Source organism: Drosophila virilis, chromosome X (assembly GCF_030788295.1).
Source record: "Drosophila virilis strain 15010-1051.87 chromosome X, Dvir_AGI_RSII-ME, whole genome shotgun sequence".
NCBI classification, from domain to species: Eukaryota; Metazoa; Arthropoda; class Insecta; order Diptera; family Drosophilidae; genus Drosophila; species Drosophila virilis.
In genome coordinates this window covers 19,549,636-19,570,809 of record NC_091543.1, presented here as the reverse complement: position 1 = coordinate 19,570,809, position 21,174 = coordinate 19,549,636, and the positions used below count along the sequence as shown (strand labels likewise).

Sequence of the window (21,174 nt, the reverse complement as noted above, 5' to 3'; positions counted from 1 at the left end):
TCACATTCATCTGAAATTTAAGTCGAGGTTATGTTCTACTCATTACTTTATTTGACAGCATTTTAACTACGTATTTTGGCTCAATTTCACTTAGTTATTTTAGCCATATAGCCATAATTAAATCGCTTATTAAAGAATAAAAAAAAAAACAGCATAAGCTGCAAAGTTTTCAAACATTTAAGACTAAGGTCACACTTTACTTTTGTTCCCAAAGTAGTTCAATACAACTTTATATTTCACACTAGAGATTCACTTTATGAATAAAACAAAATATAAAAAAAAAAAAAACAGCATAAGCTTTAACGTTGAGATTGAGGTTATATAGAAATTGAAGACTTCAATCATATACGATTAAGGTCACACTGGCTAAATAACTCTAGCCATATAATTATCGAACACTAAAACTTCATATATTTCAGAAGAAGAATTGAGGCTCTGTAGACTTTAAAGACCTCAAACATCTAAATTAAATTTGCACTATTTATTTATGTGTTCCCAACAGTGGCACAATGCAACCTAATATTTCTCTTAGTTGCTTTAGGCCCATACATATTATATTTAATAAATAAGGCTACATTTTAAGGTTATATTGGGCTCCTTTCAACAGACACACATACAAAGTGTATACACAATTCAACTATAAAAAAAAAAAATATTAAAAAAAAATGTTCTTCCTTTTTTCCGCTGGTCTTAAAGGAGCCACGTAATGTACTTATGGTACAGTGGAACATTGTATTCATTTATATTTTCATAAGGCAACTTCACATTTTGATCAGAGTATGTGCTCTATGATTTTAAGTTAAGGTTTTTAGCAAGTCTTTAATTTGCATGGTTTAATTAATAGCACAATTTCTTGAAGTATTACAAGACTTTTTTCATTTGGGGTCCACTTAATTGTATGTACATCAGCTTTGGCACACGGTAGCTAAGTGACTGAATAACAAGACACAAGCACAATCTCTCCAGACTGCGCAAAAGTTCGATTGCTACTCATATATATTATATGTATATACACACTCATACATATGCATGATCAGCTCATTTGATTTGCTTTGAGTAACCGGTTGCTGAAGTCACAGACGCATGGGCTGGGTTCAAGGGTAAGGTTTAGGTTCAGGCACTGGAAAACACACATTGAATAGATCATTGCATCTATTCGAATAGTACGGGTATATGCTGTGCATATTATAAAGTACTTGCAAATACATGTATGTCATATATGTATGTATTTTATGTAGGTATATTATGCAACCACTGCGCACTAGTTTCTTCTCTGTTTTCCATTTCATCACATCGTATTTTAAATATAACAACAACAATCAGAATTGAACTGTGGCGGGCGGACAACGTTCCACAAACGTATGCCTCGGTTCAGCTGGCGTCACTTAATGAAATCCCCCTGAAGCGGACTGAGGCCCAAAAGCCCCATAAGCTGACGGCGACAAAGCGTGTGCAAAGAGAGAGAGAGAGAGAGCGCAAACAAACCGGAGAACCCGTGAGAGACAGAGAAATAGAGAGTATGTACGTGTGAGAAGCGCGGCGATATTCACTTGAAAAAGTGCCCAAAAAGCTTTGACCGTGTGATTGTGTGTGAATGTGTAAACATATATATATGTATATATATATATATATATATATATATATATGTGTGTGTGTGATAAGGCCTCGAAGCACATAACTATCCACAGTAGTGGACGCAAAAGTCAGACAACCGCCTTAACTCAGATTTTGCCAAAGCTTTATAAACTATTCATATTATACTTTATTTAATTTAATTATTTTTTCAAATAATGCTCTATCCGAGTCACGGAGTACTACAATGTTTTACAAAAAGGGTCTTATTGTCATTCCATATTGAAATACACTATTTATGGATCACATTTTTATATAATAATTTAAAAATAGATATACATATCCACTGTACTGACTTTTTTGTTCGGCACTGTATCTTCAGATATGTATGTATGTATATGTATTTAGGAGATTCTTAGAGCAGTTAAATAAGTTATATGCCGCATATGACCTTTAGATTGGGCAGGTTCTGAAGGTTGCGACAATAGCGCTGCCAGCCGTTCCAATGGCGAAAGCCCTCGGAAGCTTGAATGCGCTTCGCGCAGGCGGCTCCCTCGCGCAGATTCTCGTCGAGCAGCTCTTGAATTCAAACAAACATTAGTTGACCAAGCGGGAAAAGCAAGAAAGCTGGGCTTCCAACTCACCTTCACACTTGACATTGCAAACGCCGCCGCGTCTCGCCTCCTGGCAGTAGCGACCGTTGATCTGAAACAAGCCATAGCTGCGGGATCCGTTTGGATTGGTTGTCACCTTGGCGGTGTCCAGATCGCTCTCATGCTCCAGCAGGCATATCCCTGTGTATATAAGAGCCCACTGTTAAGAGTCCGTTCACTCGCAACTCTCCCCCGCCCCGCTACTCACAACTGGAAAGCAGGCTGCGCTCAAAGCCGTGCTGTTCCAGCAGCTTCCGTGCCAGCTCACAGCGCATATAGCGCTTGCCCAGCACCAGAGAACCCGAGCTCACCCACAAGCTCACATAGAACAGTGCAAGCGCCGCCGATCTCATCTTGCGACTGCCAGCCCACTGTTTGAGCTTGAACTTGGACTCGAGTCTGGGATCTCTGCCACCGCTGCTGCTGTTGCTGCTTTAGACAACTGATTGCTGATAAGCTTCATTTGCGTTGTTCTAAACGAATATGTAATATAACCAATTGCTGGCGGGTTAATGGCGGTTGAAGTTGCCAGCTTTGATGCAATACTTGCCGGTCACTGGCCTATTTTAATGCACTGCCATTTGTCGAGGGTATTGCAAGTTTGTCGTATATATATATATATATATTTATATATATATATATATATATAATCCTAGCGACATTGAATCGAGCTGCTATATAGCAGCATGTGCAAATACACATTGAACCCCAATTGGTCCACCCTAATGGATGTGCCGTCGCACAGTAGCACTCCCCAGGCACAGAAGGGTATTTAAGCTTCGACTTGCTGTTATTACCACTATTTCTCTTGTATATTAATTAACTAATTACTTCCGCATTCGTAATAAAGGTATACGTTAAGGCATTCGAATCGTAAGCTGCCGATGGCTAAACTAGCTTCCCAGTTAAAATCCCGCTCATGCCGGCAACAAGAAAACGCGTTTATGTGCCAAAAAAAATTAACCAGATACATATAAGTTGAACAAACGTGGCTAGCTATGGGCGTGTCAGTATTTGAATACCCTGTAGAAAGAATTGGCTAATAAGGGTATTTCGCAGATGTGTGGAATAGGCAAAGGGTGAAATCTGCGAACCCAGCCGACTAGATATTACTTATGATATTAATATATGTAAATATTTAATTGATCTATAACAGTTTTAAAACAGTTTCATAGACATATTTCGGAGGTAAGGTAAGTATACATACACACATAAAATATTTGTTTAGGAAAAAACATCGTGCACTTTCGTATATACACACCTTTTTATGCACTGATTCACGGATTGGACTTAAAGTAAAAACATATACAGAAATACATTGGCCACCATCCAGGATCAAAGACACAAGATTCACAGTCGCTGTCAATTGTGTATGCCTCCGAGGAAAACTAGCTGGTCAGTAAACGCTGGGTATCTCTTTGTCGAAACTTACTTTGGATACTATTACTACTGGAGCTGAATATACCAAGTTTGGTAAGTACAGAACAATATATATTTAAAGAGATAAACAATATATTTCGCTTTGAATACATTCTCCCAACACCCTTAACCTAAAAAAAAAGCAAAGTCCCCTGCTCTTAATTGTTCTTTTATACCCTCCAGTCCTTTGAAAAATCATAGCAGAAATGCAAAGCTCACGAACGAAATGACTATGTCCCATGTGAAATATAATATCTTATTGCAAAATATTTGTAGTGTTATAATAGTGAAAATATAAATTACATTTATAAAGAGAATTTTTATGGATTTTTTTAAGATATCATTTCATTTAAAAAGATATCATATAAAGATACTATGGAAAAGATAAAAACGGCTGCCAGCTTTTAAAATCTTAAAGCTTTTCTATAAACGCTAAACTTAAAAGTGAAGGTGTTTGACCAAACTTTTTAACGATTGTTTTTATAGAATATTACACAAATGTATGCTTATGCATTGATAGCTTTTTTCTTTTTTCTTACTGAACGAAGCTTAACCACTTGACGAAAAGATACACTTGACGAAAATAATAAAGTACAGAAACAAACCGAAATCAAGGACCCATCCAAGTTACGCACCCTGCCCCAACTGTTCACAATTATTAAAAGCTCTGCAAAGTTTTGCTATTCCGTCCGCAGTTATTAAATTGGCAGCTTCCGACTATTGAATACACTGTATCTGGGTAAAAAGCTAGTTAATTACGTTGATGGAAAAGTTAATTATCTTATCTTGTCTTAAATGACTACGAGTTACTTTCATCTTTCTTTTGCGACCCGGATTAGTTGTAGAAGTAAAAGTGATGCATAGACGAAAATGTCGAAAACTAATATACTCCTTATCTATTCGAAAATAGAGTATAATTAGAGAGTGGAAAATAAGCTCTTGGCCATTTTCGAAGTTATAAGGTTTATCTATTGTATTTCAGCGCGCCAAGCAAAATGTAAAATATTAACAAAATATATATAGATTTCGAATGCAATTGTTGTGGAATACAAAATCAGGTGACTTTAAATCTACAGCAATGTGCATTACATTGAAAATATATCTATAAAAGAGTTAAATGATTTGAGCAAATAAATGTAATGGAAAACTGTGCTAATCCACCCAGTCCGTGCAGAAACAAATTTTTTTTATCAAAGCAAAAACCGACTTAATTTTTCGATAGCCTCCCACATTAATTTTATATTAAAAATTCAAAAGTTTTGCACAGGCCTGTTGGCATAAATTTAGATTGAAAGATATACATATTTTGGGACCCAACAATATCATTGAAGGAACATTAGAGTACGCACCTTACAACTTGATAAAGCCGGGTGTTGATTTTTTTTCTTTTCAATATTGCATATTATTATTCATAATATTGGATTTATAAAATATTAGATTTACAATGATAAATGTAGAGGGATTTTGTGAGTTTTTTTATATAAAATTTTGATTTGACCTAAAGGCAGGTCTTGGTAGCATCGGTTTTTTTTTTTAAACAATATTTCACTTATTTCCCTCGGATATTTCAACATTCCTAGAGAATCGTCAAGCCCCACAGTTCACGAAGCGTATGCACTGTTTCTCCCCGATGATTCTCTAAAAGAATTATAATGAATTGCTGAAAAAAACTGAATTTCATCATTTTTTTTTTTAATGAACTATTGCTCAGCTCTATTTTTTGAATGACTTCTCGCTGAGGCGAAGAGTTACTTGTATGAATTCTTTGATTTTTGGATATACAAGAGTTAGAGCTTCATATTTTAAATATATATATTAAATACATATCTACATAGTTTCGTTCAAAATACTTTTTGATTTCCTTTTGTTTTGAAATATTCGGAAATAATTATTTTTGAGCAGTTTGTTTTTTTTTATAGCAAAAAAAACTAAGAACTAATAAGAGAACTAACACAGTATGCTCTCGCTCAACTCAACCCTCGATACGTGCAGCTCAACAACACGCACCCGAATTCTGGCTATTGTATTTTCTGTTAATGCAGCTTGGAAACAGTAAATTCAGTTAAGGCAATTTTTTTGGGAAATCCTATACTTAAGTTTGTTTTTTTCCACTTTCCTTTTGTTATTTTGTTAATTTATCATTTTAGAAAAGGATAACTTTGCTATTTCCACATATTTCTTTAATAGAATTACATATGATGAAATTTACATATTATATAGTAAATTTAAATGTTTTAAATATAGATTTGTTCGACGTTTTTTGGCATGCAAGTGAATAGACCAATAGAAAATAGTCCCTCGCCTGTTAAGAATCATATTCTTTGCGAAAAACTCTTTTGTTTCTCATGATCACGATCTTGCTCAAGCTTTTCTCTGTTCTCGCTACATATTATCCGCAACTTCTCAACATATGAGTAGTTCATCAACATAAATCATTAATTACTAGAGGACGAGGTAATCGGATAACAAGTTTTTAAATCCGTTCATCAAGATAGATTGAAATTTATAAAAATATGTATAATTTAATATATATATTTCTTATTCCCCTAAAATATCTGCAATACCTTATAGAATCGGAGTATTAGAATTTAGAGCGCCCATAATCAAATAATAATTTATTACAAATTTTCTACAAACGCATTTTCTTTGCAAGGTCTTCAGCTAATAACCGTTCTTTCTTGATAAGAATTTAAGTTTTCCTAGAATCTGGCATGATTACTTTTCGAACAATATTCCCTGAGTGAATGTTCGCCTCTGCATATTTACAAACATACTGATTTTCGAAGGTGGATTATTTACATATGAACATATAATCGATTCTCAGGGATGCAAAGAAAACTTTCAATATAGCCTATAATCTCTAGCATCTGGGTGAAATTATACATTTAATATATATGTATTTGAGGCGACCTCGGAGTTGTCCTCATATATCGTACTGCTTGTATATATTCTGTCATTTTGAATTTGAGTAGCTTGTAGAAAACTTTCTATCTTTTTTTTCAAGTCAAAAATTCAAATCGGGTAGATCGAAGTTCTATATATATAAGAAAGCAAGAAATTAAAAACATATTTTTAAATCCATAATTCCGATATTTTTGATAAGGTTGGAATATACGTTTTTTCTGAACAAATTTCTTTGATTAATAATATTTATATATGTTCTTGAAATGGATTGCTTTGACTAGACATGAACTGAGTCATCTGTGAACGCAACGAGTTCCGTTACAATCCGAGCTTGATAGTCAGCCGCCCTGAAAGCACGCGTAGCACCTGCTGCTGCTGTTGCTGGTGTGGTAACACACATTCAAACTCATGCGCACACACACACACATGTATAAATATATGTAGCCACCCCCTGTGGCAAGTTGCAACCGCCGTTTCGGACTTAATATCGATCCTGAGGCAGGCGCAGGCGCAGTTGCAGTCACAGTCGCCATCAAGCTGAAGTCCGAGGTCGAACCCTCTGGCGAGTTCAATGAATCGAGTCCGGTTCCGAGTCCGAGAACCGTGAACTGAGTCCACCAAAGGCGACGAGTTATCCGATGAGTCAACGCCACTCGCAGTCGTTTGTGAGCGTTCGCAGCGCTAGGTACTCATCAAGTTTCCTGGCGCATTCGAAGCATAACTGTGACTGAACAGCGCAAGGTTGTCAACCTGCTTCAGAAATAGAGATACAGAGAGCGTCAGAGTGGGGGAGCAAAGGAACAGAGGCGGAGAGAGAGAGGGTTTCAGAGAGCACAAGCTGTAGTTCTATACCACACAGAGAGTGTGGCGAAATTCCAAACATTTTTTTTCCGTTTCTAGTGTCGGCATTAAAATTGTTGTTGTATTTGAAAATGTTTTTTTTTTTCGAGTGCGTGTTGAAATCAATGAAAGAGAAACACAGAAACAAAGTGCAATAAAGAAAAAAAAATACACAAAGAAAATTAATTAATAAACTAAGCAAAGTGAAAAAACAAATTTTCCAATTTCTTGTGCTGTCGACGATTGTAAATTTCTTTTTTTTTTGTTGTGTCTTTTGCGCAATGCGAGAAAGCAAGGAGAGAGAAAGAGTAGTCAGTGTATTAGAGTGTGTGTGTGTGTGTGTGTTTGTGTTTGTGCGTGCGCAGTTGTTTCAGATAAAACGAGTACGAGCTAGACAGAGAGAGAGAGAGAGATAGAGAGAGAGAGAGAGAGAGAGAAAAAGAGAGCGAGAAAAACAGCAGCGAAAGAGTGAACAAATGTGGGATGTGTTGGCGGGGTGTGAACCTGCGTAAGCCTGAACACTGTAACCAAAACTGGCTGCAGCTGTTTTCTATAAGCTTCCACGAACTCCGAGTGCCCGCCCAGAAGTCTCTCTGGAGGCAAATAGCATGCCAAGCTGCCTTCAGCCTAGTACTAGGGAATACCAATGACTCTAATAATGGGTTTTACCCATGTCTAAACGTGAATATAGATACATTCCAAGTGAGTTATGTGTACTAATGAATCGACTCTATTTCAATTCGACTTGTAACTATAGCTATAGAGCTTGAGCAGGGCCTACACAGAGTTATGGCCAGCTACGAGTAACGAGTACAGACAATAGCGAGTAGCGAGCATTTAGAGTAGGACGAACGAAGGGGTGGCGGGGGAGGGAGGTGGGTGTTGTGTGTTTGTGGCTTATCCAAAGGCATACGCTCAGACGTATTTTTGTGCTCTGTGACGTGCGACGCTCTCTCTCTCTCTCCCTCTCTCTGACTCACTCGCTCACTCACTCTCTCTCTCCATCTCTCTGTCTCTCTCATATCCTCTGCTCGCTGCCTTGCTCACATCAGTTTCTACTACGTTCTACAATCAAATACTACTACGCACACACACACACAGAAACACTCACACACACACACACACGCGCGATATTTCGTTGCATAGTTTTTGGGGGCATCGCAAAGAATCAGCAGCAACAACAAGAACAGAACGCCAGCAAATTTGATCGTCGTGTGTCTTTTGTTTTATTGCTATTCCCCTTTATTATTATTATCATCATTATTCTCATTCGCAATTGTTTTGCTGGCTTTCGTTGTTGTCCAGTTGCAGTTGCAGTTGCAGCCAAAGCAAAAGCAAAGTGCTTAAAACAAACAGACCGAAGCAGACACAAAGTGTAATCGAAGCAAGAGAATCAAACGATATAAAGAAGAAATAAACACACAAATAAAGAAACGTTCAAAGGGCAAACGAGAAACCGTTCGACGAAGCGCTAAAGCAAAAAGTGCTAAAAATAAAAAAAATGTGCGCCTCGCTGCGTCGTAATTTGTTGCTGCGGAGCCTTTGGGCCGCCGTCGTGCTTATTGGCACAGTGCAGGTGAGTCATGCAACACCAAAAAATCCTAACACACACACACACACACACACACGTACAGACAGACACACACAAACACACACAGTCATAGCTGCTAGCTGCTCTAAGCGGCCCGCAAAAATGTGCCAGCCAAAAAGAGACTAAGTTCTCGCCGCTTGTCCTTACACACACACACACACACACCAACACACACAACACACACAACACTCACACAAACATACTCACACACAGACGCACAGCGTTACGCGAGTGTGCGCAAATATTGGCTTAATTGAACCGTTTTTTTCTGCTGTTCATTTTTTTTGTTTTTTTTTTCACCCACTCTTTTTGGGGTTTTTGTTTTGGCAGCCCCCGCACCGCCAGCCGCCCCTAGCGCAGGCAACACTTACACAACACGCACCCGAGCAATTTGCATATGAAAGCGGCACCAGGTGGGTGGCAGGGGAAGGGCCCAGCTGCCCAGCAAAAACATAATAGGGCTGAGAAAACCCATTAACTAATGATAGCTATTTAAGTTTTAATCCTGCCAACTAAATGTTAGTCTGGAGAATGAATACATATCCAAGCTGCAAGCACAGTAAACGTTTGTACTGCTCCGGTTCATGTTTCAAAAAAAGTCCAAGTCCTAAGCTACAGTTCATAGAACTGGCTTTACACGTTTGTGAAGCCAGGTTTGATTCCAAAGCCTGGCTCGTCAATATAATTACAATTTTCAAGAGAACTATTTATTAAATCACAGATTAAATGTTATTTTCTTTAATTATTAATTCAATTATTTATATTTATTATTATTGCCTATAGCAAAAATTTAATTGAAAATATTATTTGTTTCGATTCAGGCAGAGATTTGATTCAAGGTTCGGCTCGTGTTTAATAGAAAATTGGGATTTCAGCTCTGTGCTGGCGCAGTTAATTAATTTAATAATCCGACATGGATTTATTGAATCAATACACACACACACACACATACGCAAAGTTTTTGTCAGTATTGTAAAACGTCAGATTGTGTTCAGCTTCACCTTGTGCCGTTACCCTGACCACAAGCGGCTTACAGCGGGGGCTCAATCAGAAGGCATAGATACGCCATAGATGCCATTCAACTCGTTTAAGGCAGCACTCTTCAGCTTCTCAATTCATCGATATCTGAGAGTATTGTGTGTGGCTAGGATAAATATTCAATGTGAAAATGTTATTCAAATGAATTCAAAAAACAATTTGCCTGAGTCCTGGCTTAGGGCCAGCTGCGAGCTGCCACCTATTGACGTGTTTTGCCATAGCAATTTCTGCCATACTTAAACAATTTGCACAGAAAGGATATCACATGATAGCTCTGGAGACACGCACACACATCGTCGAGAGCTTGCAATTTGAGGCAAAAGCAGAAACAACAAAAACTATAAGCCAAAACCTATCAAATTCATATACACACACGCACACACACATATGAACACACAGTGGCGTACATTCAAAGAGCTATTATACGAGCGGGTGCCAAATGGGTGGTTTTTCCGGGGCCTGTTGGAGGCGGTGCAGGCGGGCAACACTAAGCTGATTTATAAGTTGGCCAGCTGCTGCTTCCGATTCTGGGTCTATGTTCAGGTGCTTTTAGTACGGCTCTCTTTCTGTCCCTCTCGCTCTGTCTGTCCCTTTCAGGCCCGTTGCTTTTTATGCAGCTTGCAATTTGTATTGCCCTGGCCCCCAATGAATGTCCCTCTTCTATATACATATATATATATATATATGTGTGTGTGTCTGTGTGTGTGTGTTGCCTGATACTTTAATGCCGCTATTCATATCGGTCTTTGTTCCTAGCAATTTATGAGTGACCCAGGGCACAGGGCTGCCTCTGGCTGTCACAGTCACAGTTGGCAACCACTTGCAGTGGCAGTTTCAGTTACACTTCTGTACCCATATTTACCTCAAGTAACACCACCATCAGCACCACCGCCGCCCTCAAGCCACTCCCCCACCACCATCGCCCGTCACAGCGCTCGACAGCAAGCCGTCAACATTGCCGTGCACGTTATCAGACCCAACGCATCGCTCGCCACCGTTTTTATACTCTTGTCGAGGGTATTATGATAATGTTAAGGAATGTGTAGCATATAAAAGAAGATATCTACGAGCCTATGAAGCATATACATATTCTTGATCAGTATCAACAGCCGAGTAGATATACCCAATTCTTCGGTTAACGTCAGATAACTTTGCATAGATTTGTACTGCTGTAGCCAAAATTAAGTTATTGAGGAAAAACTTTTTGGTTTTCAAAAATATCTTTACTAAATTCTGAATGTAAGAGCTATTCTATGCTTCTTATATGCGAGTTAAATTTTATGAATATCAAATTTCTGGGAGCTTTACTAATCCCCCAGCATATCTGCAAAGCCGTTTTAAAGCGGACCATTATACTTATAATAGTATTTCGTAAAGGGTATCTTAACTTCGGTCTGCCGACCATCCGGTTTTATTGTTGCTGTTGCTATTGTTGCTGTTGTTGTTGCTTTTGCTGTTGTCGGTGGTTGCTTACGTACATTTCTTTTTTTCTTATACAACTTGCATTGCGGGGGGCTTTGCGTATTTTCCAGTTTTTTTTCTGCCCTTCTTTTGTGTCCTTTTTTTATATTTCGCTTCAAAGGACTCGTCGCACGCGTGTCTGACTCATGCGTCATGCAGACAGTCACGAAGTGGGCAGACACAATCTGCCATATGTCCAGGCGACAACCCAACAACCCAACAACCCAACAGCCCAACAACCCGACAACCGCCAGTCGATATCAGCCTGGATCCTGTTTCTGGTACAACCCATACAAAGTTTAGTCGCATATGTAAGCCTTTCTAGTTACTAGCGTATCAAGCCTGGTAATGATTGCGGGAGGGGCAATGTGGGGGCGTTGGCCAGTTGATTGTCGAGGCAACAACTGCAAGCTGGCAACTGGCAGGCAGCTAGTTGTCAATTCGCAGCCCGCTCAGCTTAAGCAACCCCTATGCCATGTTTACAGTAATTCAGCTAAACTAGGTTCGAGGTTGGGAGGACTGTGTGCTAGGGTCGCGTCCACTAAACCTGCCTGATGCATGAAGCCTTTAACTTGCAACTCTTTTACTATGCACAAGTCCACAAATATGAATCATAAAGCTTCGAATGAGTTTTAGTTTGTGCAAAACCACATCGAGTGGGTGTTGGCGGGTTAAGCATTAATTTAGCACCCCTCATGCACTAGCTCTGCCCTAAAACCCTTTGCATGTACAGTGGGCGGCATATTTATTTTAACGAACTCTTCCTTAGAATATTGATGTTTGCCTAGGTCAGCTTAAAATAAAGTGAATATTAACAAAGTACGCAAGTATCTAATTGCCTTTAAATGAATTTTAATAGTCACGCGTCCACTGTAATATAAAATATGTCTCAGTTTGGTATTGGCAATTGGTTGTTTTCACCAGGGCTGCAAGTCTTTAAATAAATTGTCGGTGGTTCAAGCCAAATATCTGCCTTTGGTTCCGGTTCATAAATCGGACTTTCCTTATCCACGAACCCATTCATTCAACCATTACTTGGGCTAGTTCTTCAGCATTACCTTGTGTAAGTAGCATGTACAATTTATCAGTTTTGTATGAGCAATTGGCGGTAAGCATCAAGCATCAAGCATCGGCCATTGTACTTTAAAAAATTGTGGCTCAAACCAAATTCCCGCCTTGTGGCTAGTCTGGTTTTCCTTATCCACGAACCCACTGAATTCGGCACCACTTTGGCACTAGTTCCGCACCATTGGCCTATGCATGTGTGTGATGTTGGTAAACATCTAGAAGATAATTAGCTTTTCGTTTTGGACTTTTGAAGCCTAGCACTTGTAGCTTATATGCTTCAAGGCTGCCAACCTGACTGGACGCAACCACTAAGTGCTCAATTTGAGTTTCCCGCTAATCGAATGGGTACAATTTACCCGGGCAATAAGGAGTTGGCTTTGTGCGTGGTTTATGTGTTGGGTGTTGCCTACAATTTGTTGTTGTTGTTGTTATCGATAGCCTTAGGTCTCTCTTTCACTCACTCTCCCTCTGGCTCTCTCTCTCTCGCTCTGGTTGCATTTAATCATGGCTGGCCAGAGGTTTGCATTTATTGCATACATTTAGTCACTCGCATAGCAAATGCAGCGTACCCGCCTTTGGTTTAGTGTGACGCCTCTTATGACTGCTGCATGCACCCTTAGCAGCAAGCCCTCGCCCCCTTTCCCCAGCCACCGACTGCCCATTTCCAAGTTGGCCGCTTCAATTCCATCCGTATACGTTAGCATTTATCAGGCTTGGCAATGCCAAACAACTTGGTCAGCGTTGTCGTTTGCTGCCTCACTGACGATTGTCCTCGTCCACATTGACAGCCAGTTCGTCGTTCCCATTATTGTTGTTATTGTCGTTGTTGTCGTTGTTGTCGTTGTTGTAGTCGTTTGCTGTACGTGCACATTCATTAGTTGTGGTGTCACAGTCCACACATCCACACCCATATCCACAAAGCCCCCCACACACACACCGCACATACACACACAAATGGACTGTACACTGACCCCACTTCCTTTCAATTTCCCATGCCAGGGCTGGAATCCTTTTGCGTTTTCTTGCTGCTTTTGCTGGCTTCAGCCTTGCCTTCGCATTGTTTGCTGTGTCCTTCAGCCACATTTCGAATCCTTAACTCGACTCGTTTCGTTTCGTTTCGTTTCGATTCGTTTGGTTTGGTTTTGAATTCGTTGCGCTATTTGGTTCGCATTATTTGTCTTCTTATTTTTCTTTCACATTTCTGCTGTCACTTGCTTGTGTGCAGCTTTGCTTTTTATGTTAGTCCTGACTAGGTCCTGTCTACGTTCTAGCTACCCACTGCTGTCTGCCTCCTGACTCTTTTGACCGGCTGCTCGTGGCCTGCCGCCAGCCTGTGTGCCAGTCCCCTTTATCATATCTGCACCCATATCCAGTTACAAAGCGTTTCCGCCTCAATGATTTTTTCGATTATGCATTTTGCTCATTTCAACGTTGACAAAGGCGCAACCCCCGCCCGCCATTTATACAGCCCCCATCCAATCCCATGCTGTCACAGCGCCAACCAAGCGCGATGGCTTTGTTTTAGGCTAATGTCGCTGCCTTCTGCACCACCGCTGATAGCCGAAGCCAAGTCCTAAGCCGCAATCACTGCCGGAGCCTCTGGCTTAGATTAAGTTGGAGCTGAAGCCAAAGACTGGCCTAAGGCATAGGCTATTGAATAGGGTTAAGTGTCTTGTCTGCATTAATCCCTCACAGGGAAAGCTTTAGTTTGTTTGATAGCACAGGAGAAACATGGTATTATAGACCGATTTCATAGGATGTTGACTGATTCCTCCTATGATATAGTAATTTGAAGCTTATGATATTTATCTTGCAAATAATGCTCTTAGATTCAGAGTTTGGTAAGATATCATAAAAAAAAATAACAGAAAAACAAACCAATGTAACGTTTTCTTACGTAAGGTGACTGTTGATACTGATTAAGAACATATGTATATCTAATTATAAGGGCGTAGATGTCCTCTTTCATGAGTAACCTATTCCTTGACGAAATAATAATATCCTGGGAAAGAATATAAGTAGAAGATGATTTTCACTTGGCCAACGGACGTTATTGAGCCATTATTGGTAGCTTGAACTTTAGCAATTGCTTCAGACCCTCCCCCTCAGACACACACACATTCTCCCCTTGGCCAACAAGCAATACCAGGCCACGTGGGTCAATAACACTTATCCTGCGGCAGCCGCAAGGTGGCGGCTCTTCAGTTAAGCCTAAGCTGCTGCCACCACAAAGGAGCCTGAGGCTGCTGCCGGCCAAAATGATCATCATGAAGATGATAATGACGACGATTGTAATGATGACTCACACAATTAAGCAAATGAAGCAAACGAAATGCGAAAGCACAGGTATAAAAACATGCGGCCAGCAAGTGATGGAGGGGCGGTGAAATAGAAGTAAACGTAGCGGAAGGCACGACAAGATAAAAATGTATCTTTTGGGCTGGCGACGATTAAATACCCTTACCGTTAATGCGATAATAAACGCAACCAAATTGTTGATCGATCGTTATTATTACCAACCCGATGTTTATTCAGATTTAAAACCAAGTGACAGGGTTATATACTGGCACATCAGCTTGGCTGTTGATGCTGATCAGCAATATAAGAAAATTAGAATGCCCTCAGCAGGTATATAGAAAGCAAATAGGCGTCGAACAAGCAAGCCGAGAATGGTGCCACGCACATAGCTGTCACGTGGCACAGGTTGTGAGAGAGACAGAAAGAAAGTGAGCGACAGAGAGTGAGAGGGAGAGAGAGAGATAGTGTATTGTGCAAGAGGGAACCACTCGGGCGCCATTTTGCCAGGCTTAAAAAGGGTGCACCATCCAGCCATCCAGAAACTCCAGCGGGGATTCAACTTATGCAAACAGTAGCTGCTAAAAGTGGGTGGGCGCGGGCTCATTGATAGCCGAACCCCCCTCGCCCATGCACAACGGGTGGTGGCGCTGAAAGAAGCTGCTGAAGCTCAAAATAAAAGTTCGTCCGGCTCGTCTGGTTTGTTTGTATTGCACGTTGCTGTAAGCATTTATTTATTTATTTTTATTTATTTATTTATTAATGGTCGACAAAACGAGTGTCTTCCTCATTATTCAAAAGGTTGTACAATATAAGTATATTCTAAAAGCCTAGTTAAAGGATACAATTTTCTAAATAGCATCACCGACCGATGGAGGTGTTTTATTTGCCAGTCCGGCCAGCTGTGCCCCTTTTCACAGCTAATTTTGTCAGTGACGCTATTAGAGCCTACATCTAAGCAGAAGGTTGTAAGTAGGAAAAAAGTGATCTCAAGTGAAATTAAAAATAATCTTAATTTGCTAAATTAATAAAGAAAATACAATAAGTAGGAAAAAAGAAAGTAAGAAAATTGTTAATAAAGTAAAGCAATGTAAGTTAGATAAAGAGTGTTAAGTGGATAGGACAAAGAGAAAAGTATTGGGAAATCACCGACACGGTGGGGGAAAATTATTCAGCCTGTCCGGCTAGCTATGCCCCTGCTCATAGCTGGGAATGGTCAGCGACTTCCCGAAGGTATCCTGAAAGCAACGATTTTATTAGGGGTAGAGACAGTTCGGTAGAGAAAACGTGATGCAAACTATTATAATTTTTACATAGCACGCGAAAAGAATTGTGCATAGCGTAATCAGTTGTGCACGTAGATAGTAATAAGGGGCGATAATTTCTGGTTGGTCTAGCCGGAACAGAGAATTGAAGACGCCCTAGCAGAAAAGGAGAATCAATGTCGCCAATAATCAACTTATGTAGAAGGACAACACCGAGAATTGTCCTACGGTTGATTAACGACGGAAGGTTGAGAAGAAGCAGTCTGCTGGAGTAGGACGGCAACCGAAGATTAGGGTCCCAATTTAAACCTCGTAAGGCAAAAAGCAGAAATTGCTTCTGAACAGATTCAATACGATCCTGGCTGTTGATATACTGTGGAGACCAGATGCAAGAGCAGTATTCAAGGATAGGGCGAACAAGAGAGATGTACAGAAGTTTTGTTATAAAAGGATCGTTAAACTCTTTAGACCATCGTTTAATGAATCCAAGTACACCTTTTGCCTCATTAACAATGGTATCTATATGAAGATTGAAACAGAGTTTAGAATCAAAAATAACGCCAAGATCCTTAACTGTTAGTATACGTTGCAAAGGGATATTGTCGATTGTATAACTAACAAGATAAGGTGTAGTACGATTAAAAGTCATAAACATACACTTTGAACAATTTAGATGCAATTGATTGGCCGAACACCAAAGTTGCATAGCGTTCAAATCGTCTTGTAGACGAGAATGATGTAGGGGGTTAGTGTATGATAGAAAAAGTTTGACATCGTCCGCATACATGAGTACACGGGCATGTGATATAACAGAAGGAAGATCATTTATAAAAAGTGTAAAGAGTAAAGGTCCAAGATGACTACCTTGAGGAACACCAGAAGTAACGTGAACCCTTTTAGAGGTAGTCAACCTCAGTATTACTCTTTGGGTCCTACCTTTTAAATAAGAATTAATCCAAAGTAAAAGGGACAGAGGGAAACCTATTCGGTCAAGTTTAAAAAGTAAGATGTCATGGTGCACAGAGTCAAACGCCTTACTGAAGTCAGTGTAAATGACATCAGTTTGCATTTTCGAAAGGAAAGCATCATTTACCAAGGAAGTAAACTCAAGCAGATTGGTCGTAGTTGACCGATTCTTTACGAATCCATGTTGAACAGGGGAAACAACTGATTTGCAGAAATGCTGCAAATTCGAAGTGATTATTTTTTCAAATAATTTAGGAATAGCAGACAGTTTTGCAATGCCCCTGTAATTTTGTATATCAGACTTCCCACCTTTCTTGTGAAGAGGAATGATATAAGATTCTTTCCAAAGAGATGGAAAGACAGAAGTTTCAAGGGATAGATTAAAAAGCTTTAGCAATGGATAGAAAAGGGAAGAACTGCACTCCTTGAGTAGACAACTAGGAATATTGTCCGGCCCAGGAGAGTAAGAAGATTTTAGAGAGTTTATAGCTAATAGGAGAGAGGAGTGTGAAATAATGGGGGGAGGTATAGAACTAGCGGAGGAAATAGTATAAGGGTAAGAATTAGTATTAGGACAGACTGAAGAGTAAGTTGATTGGAAAAAATTAGCAAAGAGGTTAGCAGAATCAATGTCATTGCTAGCTTTATCCATCCCAAGAAAAAAAGAAGATGGCAAAGTTGAAGACTTACGCTTCAAGTTTACAAAATTATAAAACTGTCTCGGATTTCGGGCGAATTGCCTTTTACAACGAATTAGATAATTCTCATAGCATTGAGAATTAAGAAGAAAAAAGTTCGACTTGGCTATGGAATATTTAGCCAAGTCTGTACACGAACCAGACTTTTTAAACTTTTTAAAATATTTGGATTTTACATTTTTTAGATGTGATAATCTGGGAGTAAACCAGGGTGGTTTTGAAAAAGTAGTCGAAGGAATTGACTTAGGAATACACACATCTAAGAGGGAGTTTAGGGTGATATAAAAAGAATTAATAGCTGTATTCATATCAACTGAGTCATATAAGAAAGACCAATCGGTTGAATAAATAAGCTGATTCAGCAAGGAATAATTTCCTTTGCGAAAGCAATAGCGGGGCTTATTGGCTGATGAGCACGAAATGGAAGGATTACAATTTAGCATTGCAATCTCTAAAGTTGGATGATAGACATCCTCAGGAAGAGATAAAGGAGGTGACCTAGACACAGTAGAAATAAGGTAGTCGTTAACAAATACAAGGTCAAGTGTTCTATTCATATGATTAGAAATTGAATTGATTTGAAACAACGAAAGATCAAGCATGCAGTCTAAAAAATCGTGCTGTGCTGAGGGCACTAGATAATTTTCAGCAGTGAATAATGACCAAGAGATGTTCGGCAAATTAAAATCACCCAACACCAATAATAGGTCATTATCCCGCACGTGTGAAGAAACTTCTTTAATACAAGTAATATGATTCATATAAACTTGAATATCAGAAGAAGGTGGGACATAAGAGCATGTTACATAGATATTCCGTGTAGGAAAAGACACCTTAACTGAGACAATCTCAGCGTCAGTAGGCGTACTAAAACAGAATAGTTCAGACTGGAGAGTGGCTTTAACGGCAATTAACACCCCACCACCTCGAGTCGGCCGATCATTTCTAAACAAAATAAAGTTATTCGGTAATATCTCAAAATCAGATATGGTTGAGTTTAACCATGTTTCTGAAAATGCTATTATGTCCGAATCGAAGGAAGTGCTGGCAATAAAAAGATTTTTTAGCTTTGAAGTGAGACCTCTGACATTCTGATAATGAATAAAGATTTGGTCAGAAGATGAAGCTAGTTTTTTGGGGCAGAAATGGTACCCTGTATTGAAGGGACTGGAAGGGTGACAGGCTGGTTACGCTTTTTAGGCTTGAACTCATGAACAATCATGTGTGGTGGCCAAAATTTGGGATCACAAATGATTGGGAACATATCATGTGAAACATTTATTTTGAATGATGATATTTCACGAGGGGTGGAGAAATTAAATTTAGTTATTGACACGCTAGCAGAAGATTTGCTAGCAATATAGGCTGCCAATGACTCAGAAGTGGTGTCCGACGAAAGTCGAGACACAAAAACTTGCCTACGAGGGGCAACTACCGTTAAAGTAGGCGCTGATGGGGCTGTAGGTAATACAGGAGTTGGAGGAGCTAACGAGGCACAATGATTGCTTTTAACAATCTGCGCAAGATTGCGCGCAGGTCTACCTTTGCGGCCAGGAGCTGACGGGGCTGAGGCTATTTGATTAATAGGGACGGAATCAGGTACGGGCTCTACTGGGTCTAGTACAGGGCTTGAAGCCGGGGTAATTGGACAGTCGCTTGGAGAAGGCGATAAAGACAACATTGGAGATACCTCCAAGTTGCTAGGAAAAGACAAGAAAGTCGTAGGAGTCTGAACAGACGTAGAGGGCAATTGCAAAAGTTGAGGCTCCAACCGGCGATTGGTTGGAGACTCAAATTTATATTTGCCTAGCAAATCGAAACTCGAGTCAAAATTACTCGAGAGCTGCTTAGCCACATTATTTAATTTTAAGAATTGACTTCTCACAGAATTATACATTCTGGAGAAATCAATTTGCTTGTCGATGCATTCTGGGCACGACCAACGCAAGCCACCGCAGCCCTTCTTGGCAATAGCAGCGATCTTGTCGCAATCACGCCCAGTGAGACCTGCACATTTAGCATGCATCATATTCTCACACAGCCAGCAATTAACAAATTGCGGCAGTGCAGAATCGTCAGTCTGCTTGAACGTGCACGGTTTCTTACAGCACGACATAATTATTAAATGCACAAGCAACTTGCGAGAGCGCAGAGCAAAACGAAACGAAAACGGTGCACAAGTAAACACTCAAAAAACAATTATTCGTACACAAACAAATTGTTTGGTGCGAAAAGCAATAGAAAGAAATTTGTGAGAGCGCGATGCACAAGCAGAAAGTATGCAGCGAACACACGCACAAACAAGTGTATGCACAGGGGAGCACAAAGGCAAAAGACCTAAAACAGCCAATAACAACAAACACGGAACTGACGCCGCGTTTTATAAAATGTAATAATTAACAGACACGCTGCACAACAGATGACACTTTGCACAGTTTATAAAAGCTTTTTAAATAAAGCACCGAAAAATGCAAAATTTTGAAATATAAAGCAAGATAAAAGCGCAAAAATATATAAAAATCTTGGAGCACAAGTAAAACACGTCAATCACTCTCAACTGAGAACTCTCTCCTCAACATATACATATACATACGTATATATAGGCGTATACGTAATAGGAATAGGGAACAGGGAATAGGGAGTAGGAGCAACGTGAACGTTAAAGGAAAATGCCAAAGCGCTGCTCGGAACGTGCAGCGACAACGTGCCAAACTGAAACTTGTGGCAGGTGCTTGAATTTGACATTTTGTTGACTTAGCCTGAACGACTTTCCTTGTTGTGATATGCCCCAACCCTCCCTTACTACATAACCCTGTCCACGTGCCTCCTAGCCGCATGCATTATTTGCTCAAGTGGTTTGTAGTGGGTGCGGAATGTGAGCGCCAACCAATTTCAAGTGTGAGCAAAAGTCTGTTCCTCATCCTTTGGTAGATTCGAAGTAGTTCGCCGCTGATTTCATTTGAGTCGCATGCCACTTTTCAATCGCTTCGCAGGAGTCACGTTGCCAGTTGCCAGTTGCCAGTTGCCAGTTGCCGAGCACGCAGGAGGTCGGCTTCTTACCTAATGCGAAGCCAGAAGGTGTGGCAGACAATCCGTTGCATACGTTGCGAATGAATCTGGTCTTGACTTTTCCACGCGAATTGTTTTGCCAGAGGATTTCGTGAGATTTCGTAAGACATTTGGGCGAACTTCGTCTGCAGCATGCGGCAAGGGGTATCATTATCGATGGTGTCATTAGCCATGGGTCGAGTGTCGAGTGTTCAACGTCGAGTGGTTGCCGCAAAGAAGGGCATAGAGAGAGAGAGAGAGAGAGAGAGAAAGAGAGAGAGAGGTATAGCTGGGCTAGGCACTTTGGCCAGTCCGTTGATAAATAACCGTATAGATAAATGATGATGCGGCATACG

General features: G+C 40.0%; 2 protein-coding genes across 9 annotated transcripts in view; one reads left to right on the top strand and one right to left on the bottom strand.

The window, feature by feature from the left end:
- Positions 1 to 1,746: 1,746 nt before the first annotated feature.
- LOC6631545 (lysozyme) lies at positions 1,747 to 2,597 on the bottom strand. Its single transcript, XM_002055661.4, has 3 exons — positions 2,434 to 2,597; positions 2,217 to 2,366; positions 1,747 to 2,151 (listed from the first exon to the last, which is right to left on the bottom strand). Exons 1-3 carry the CDS (start codon positions 2,576 to 2,578, stop codon positions 2,006 to 2,008), a joined length of 441 nt encoding a protein of 146 aa, XP_002055697.1. The 5' UTR covers positions 2,579 to 2,597; the 3' UTR covers positions 1,747 to 2,005.
- A 4,597-nt stretch (positions 2,598 to 7,194) lies between these two features.
- Appl (amyloid-beta-like protein) overlaps positions 7,195 to 21,174 on the top strand; it is a 65,152-nt gene continuing 51,172 nt past the window's right edge. For 6 of the 8 annotated variants that reach the window (XM_032439886.2, XM_032439885.2, XM_002055662.4 and 3 more), the window contains exons 1-2: positions 7,195 to 7,289; positions 8,694 to 8,964. In XM_032439886.2, coding sequence (XP_032295777.1) covers positions 8,890 to 8,964 — 75 coding nt within the window. In that variant the 5' untranslated portion in view covers positions 7,195 to 7,289; positions 8,694 to 8,889. The remainder of the gene's footprint in view (positions 7,290 to 8,693; positions 8,965 to 21,174) is intronic. The other 2 variants (XM_015171233.3, XM_032439884.2) reach the window with 2 other exon arrangements.

Coding starts and splice junctions, on each gene's coding strand:
- LOC6631545 (XM_002055661.4), bottom strand. CDS start 2,578: ATGAGATCGGCGGCGCTTGCACTGTTCTATGTGAGCTTGTGGGTGAGC. Junction 2,367..2,433: donor GCGCAGCCTGCTTTCCAGTT/GTGAGTAGCGGG, acceptor TTATATACACAG/GGATATGCCTGCTGGAGCAT. Junction 2,152..2,216: donor TTGCAATGTCAAGTGTGAAG/GTGAGTTGGAAG, acceptor TTTGAATTCAAG/AGCTGCTCGACGAGAATCTG.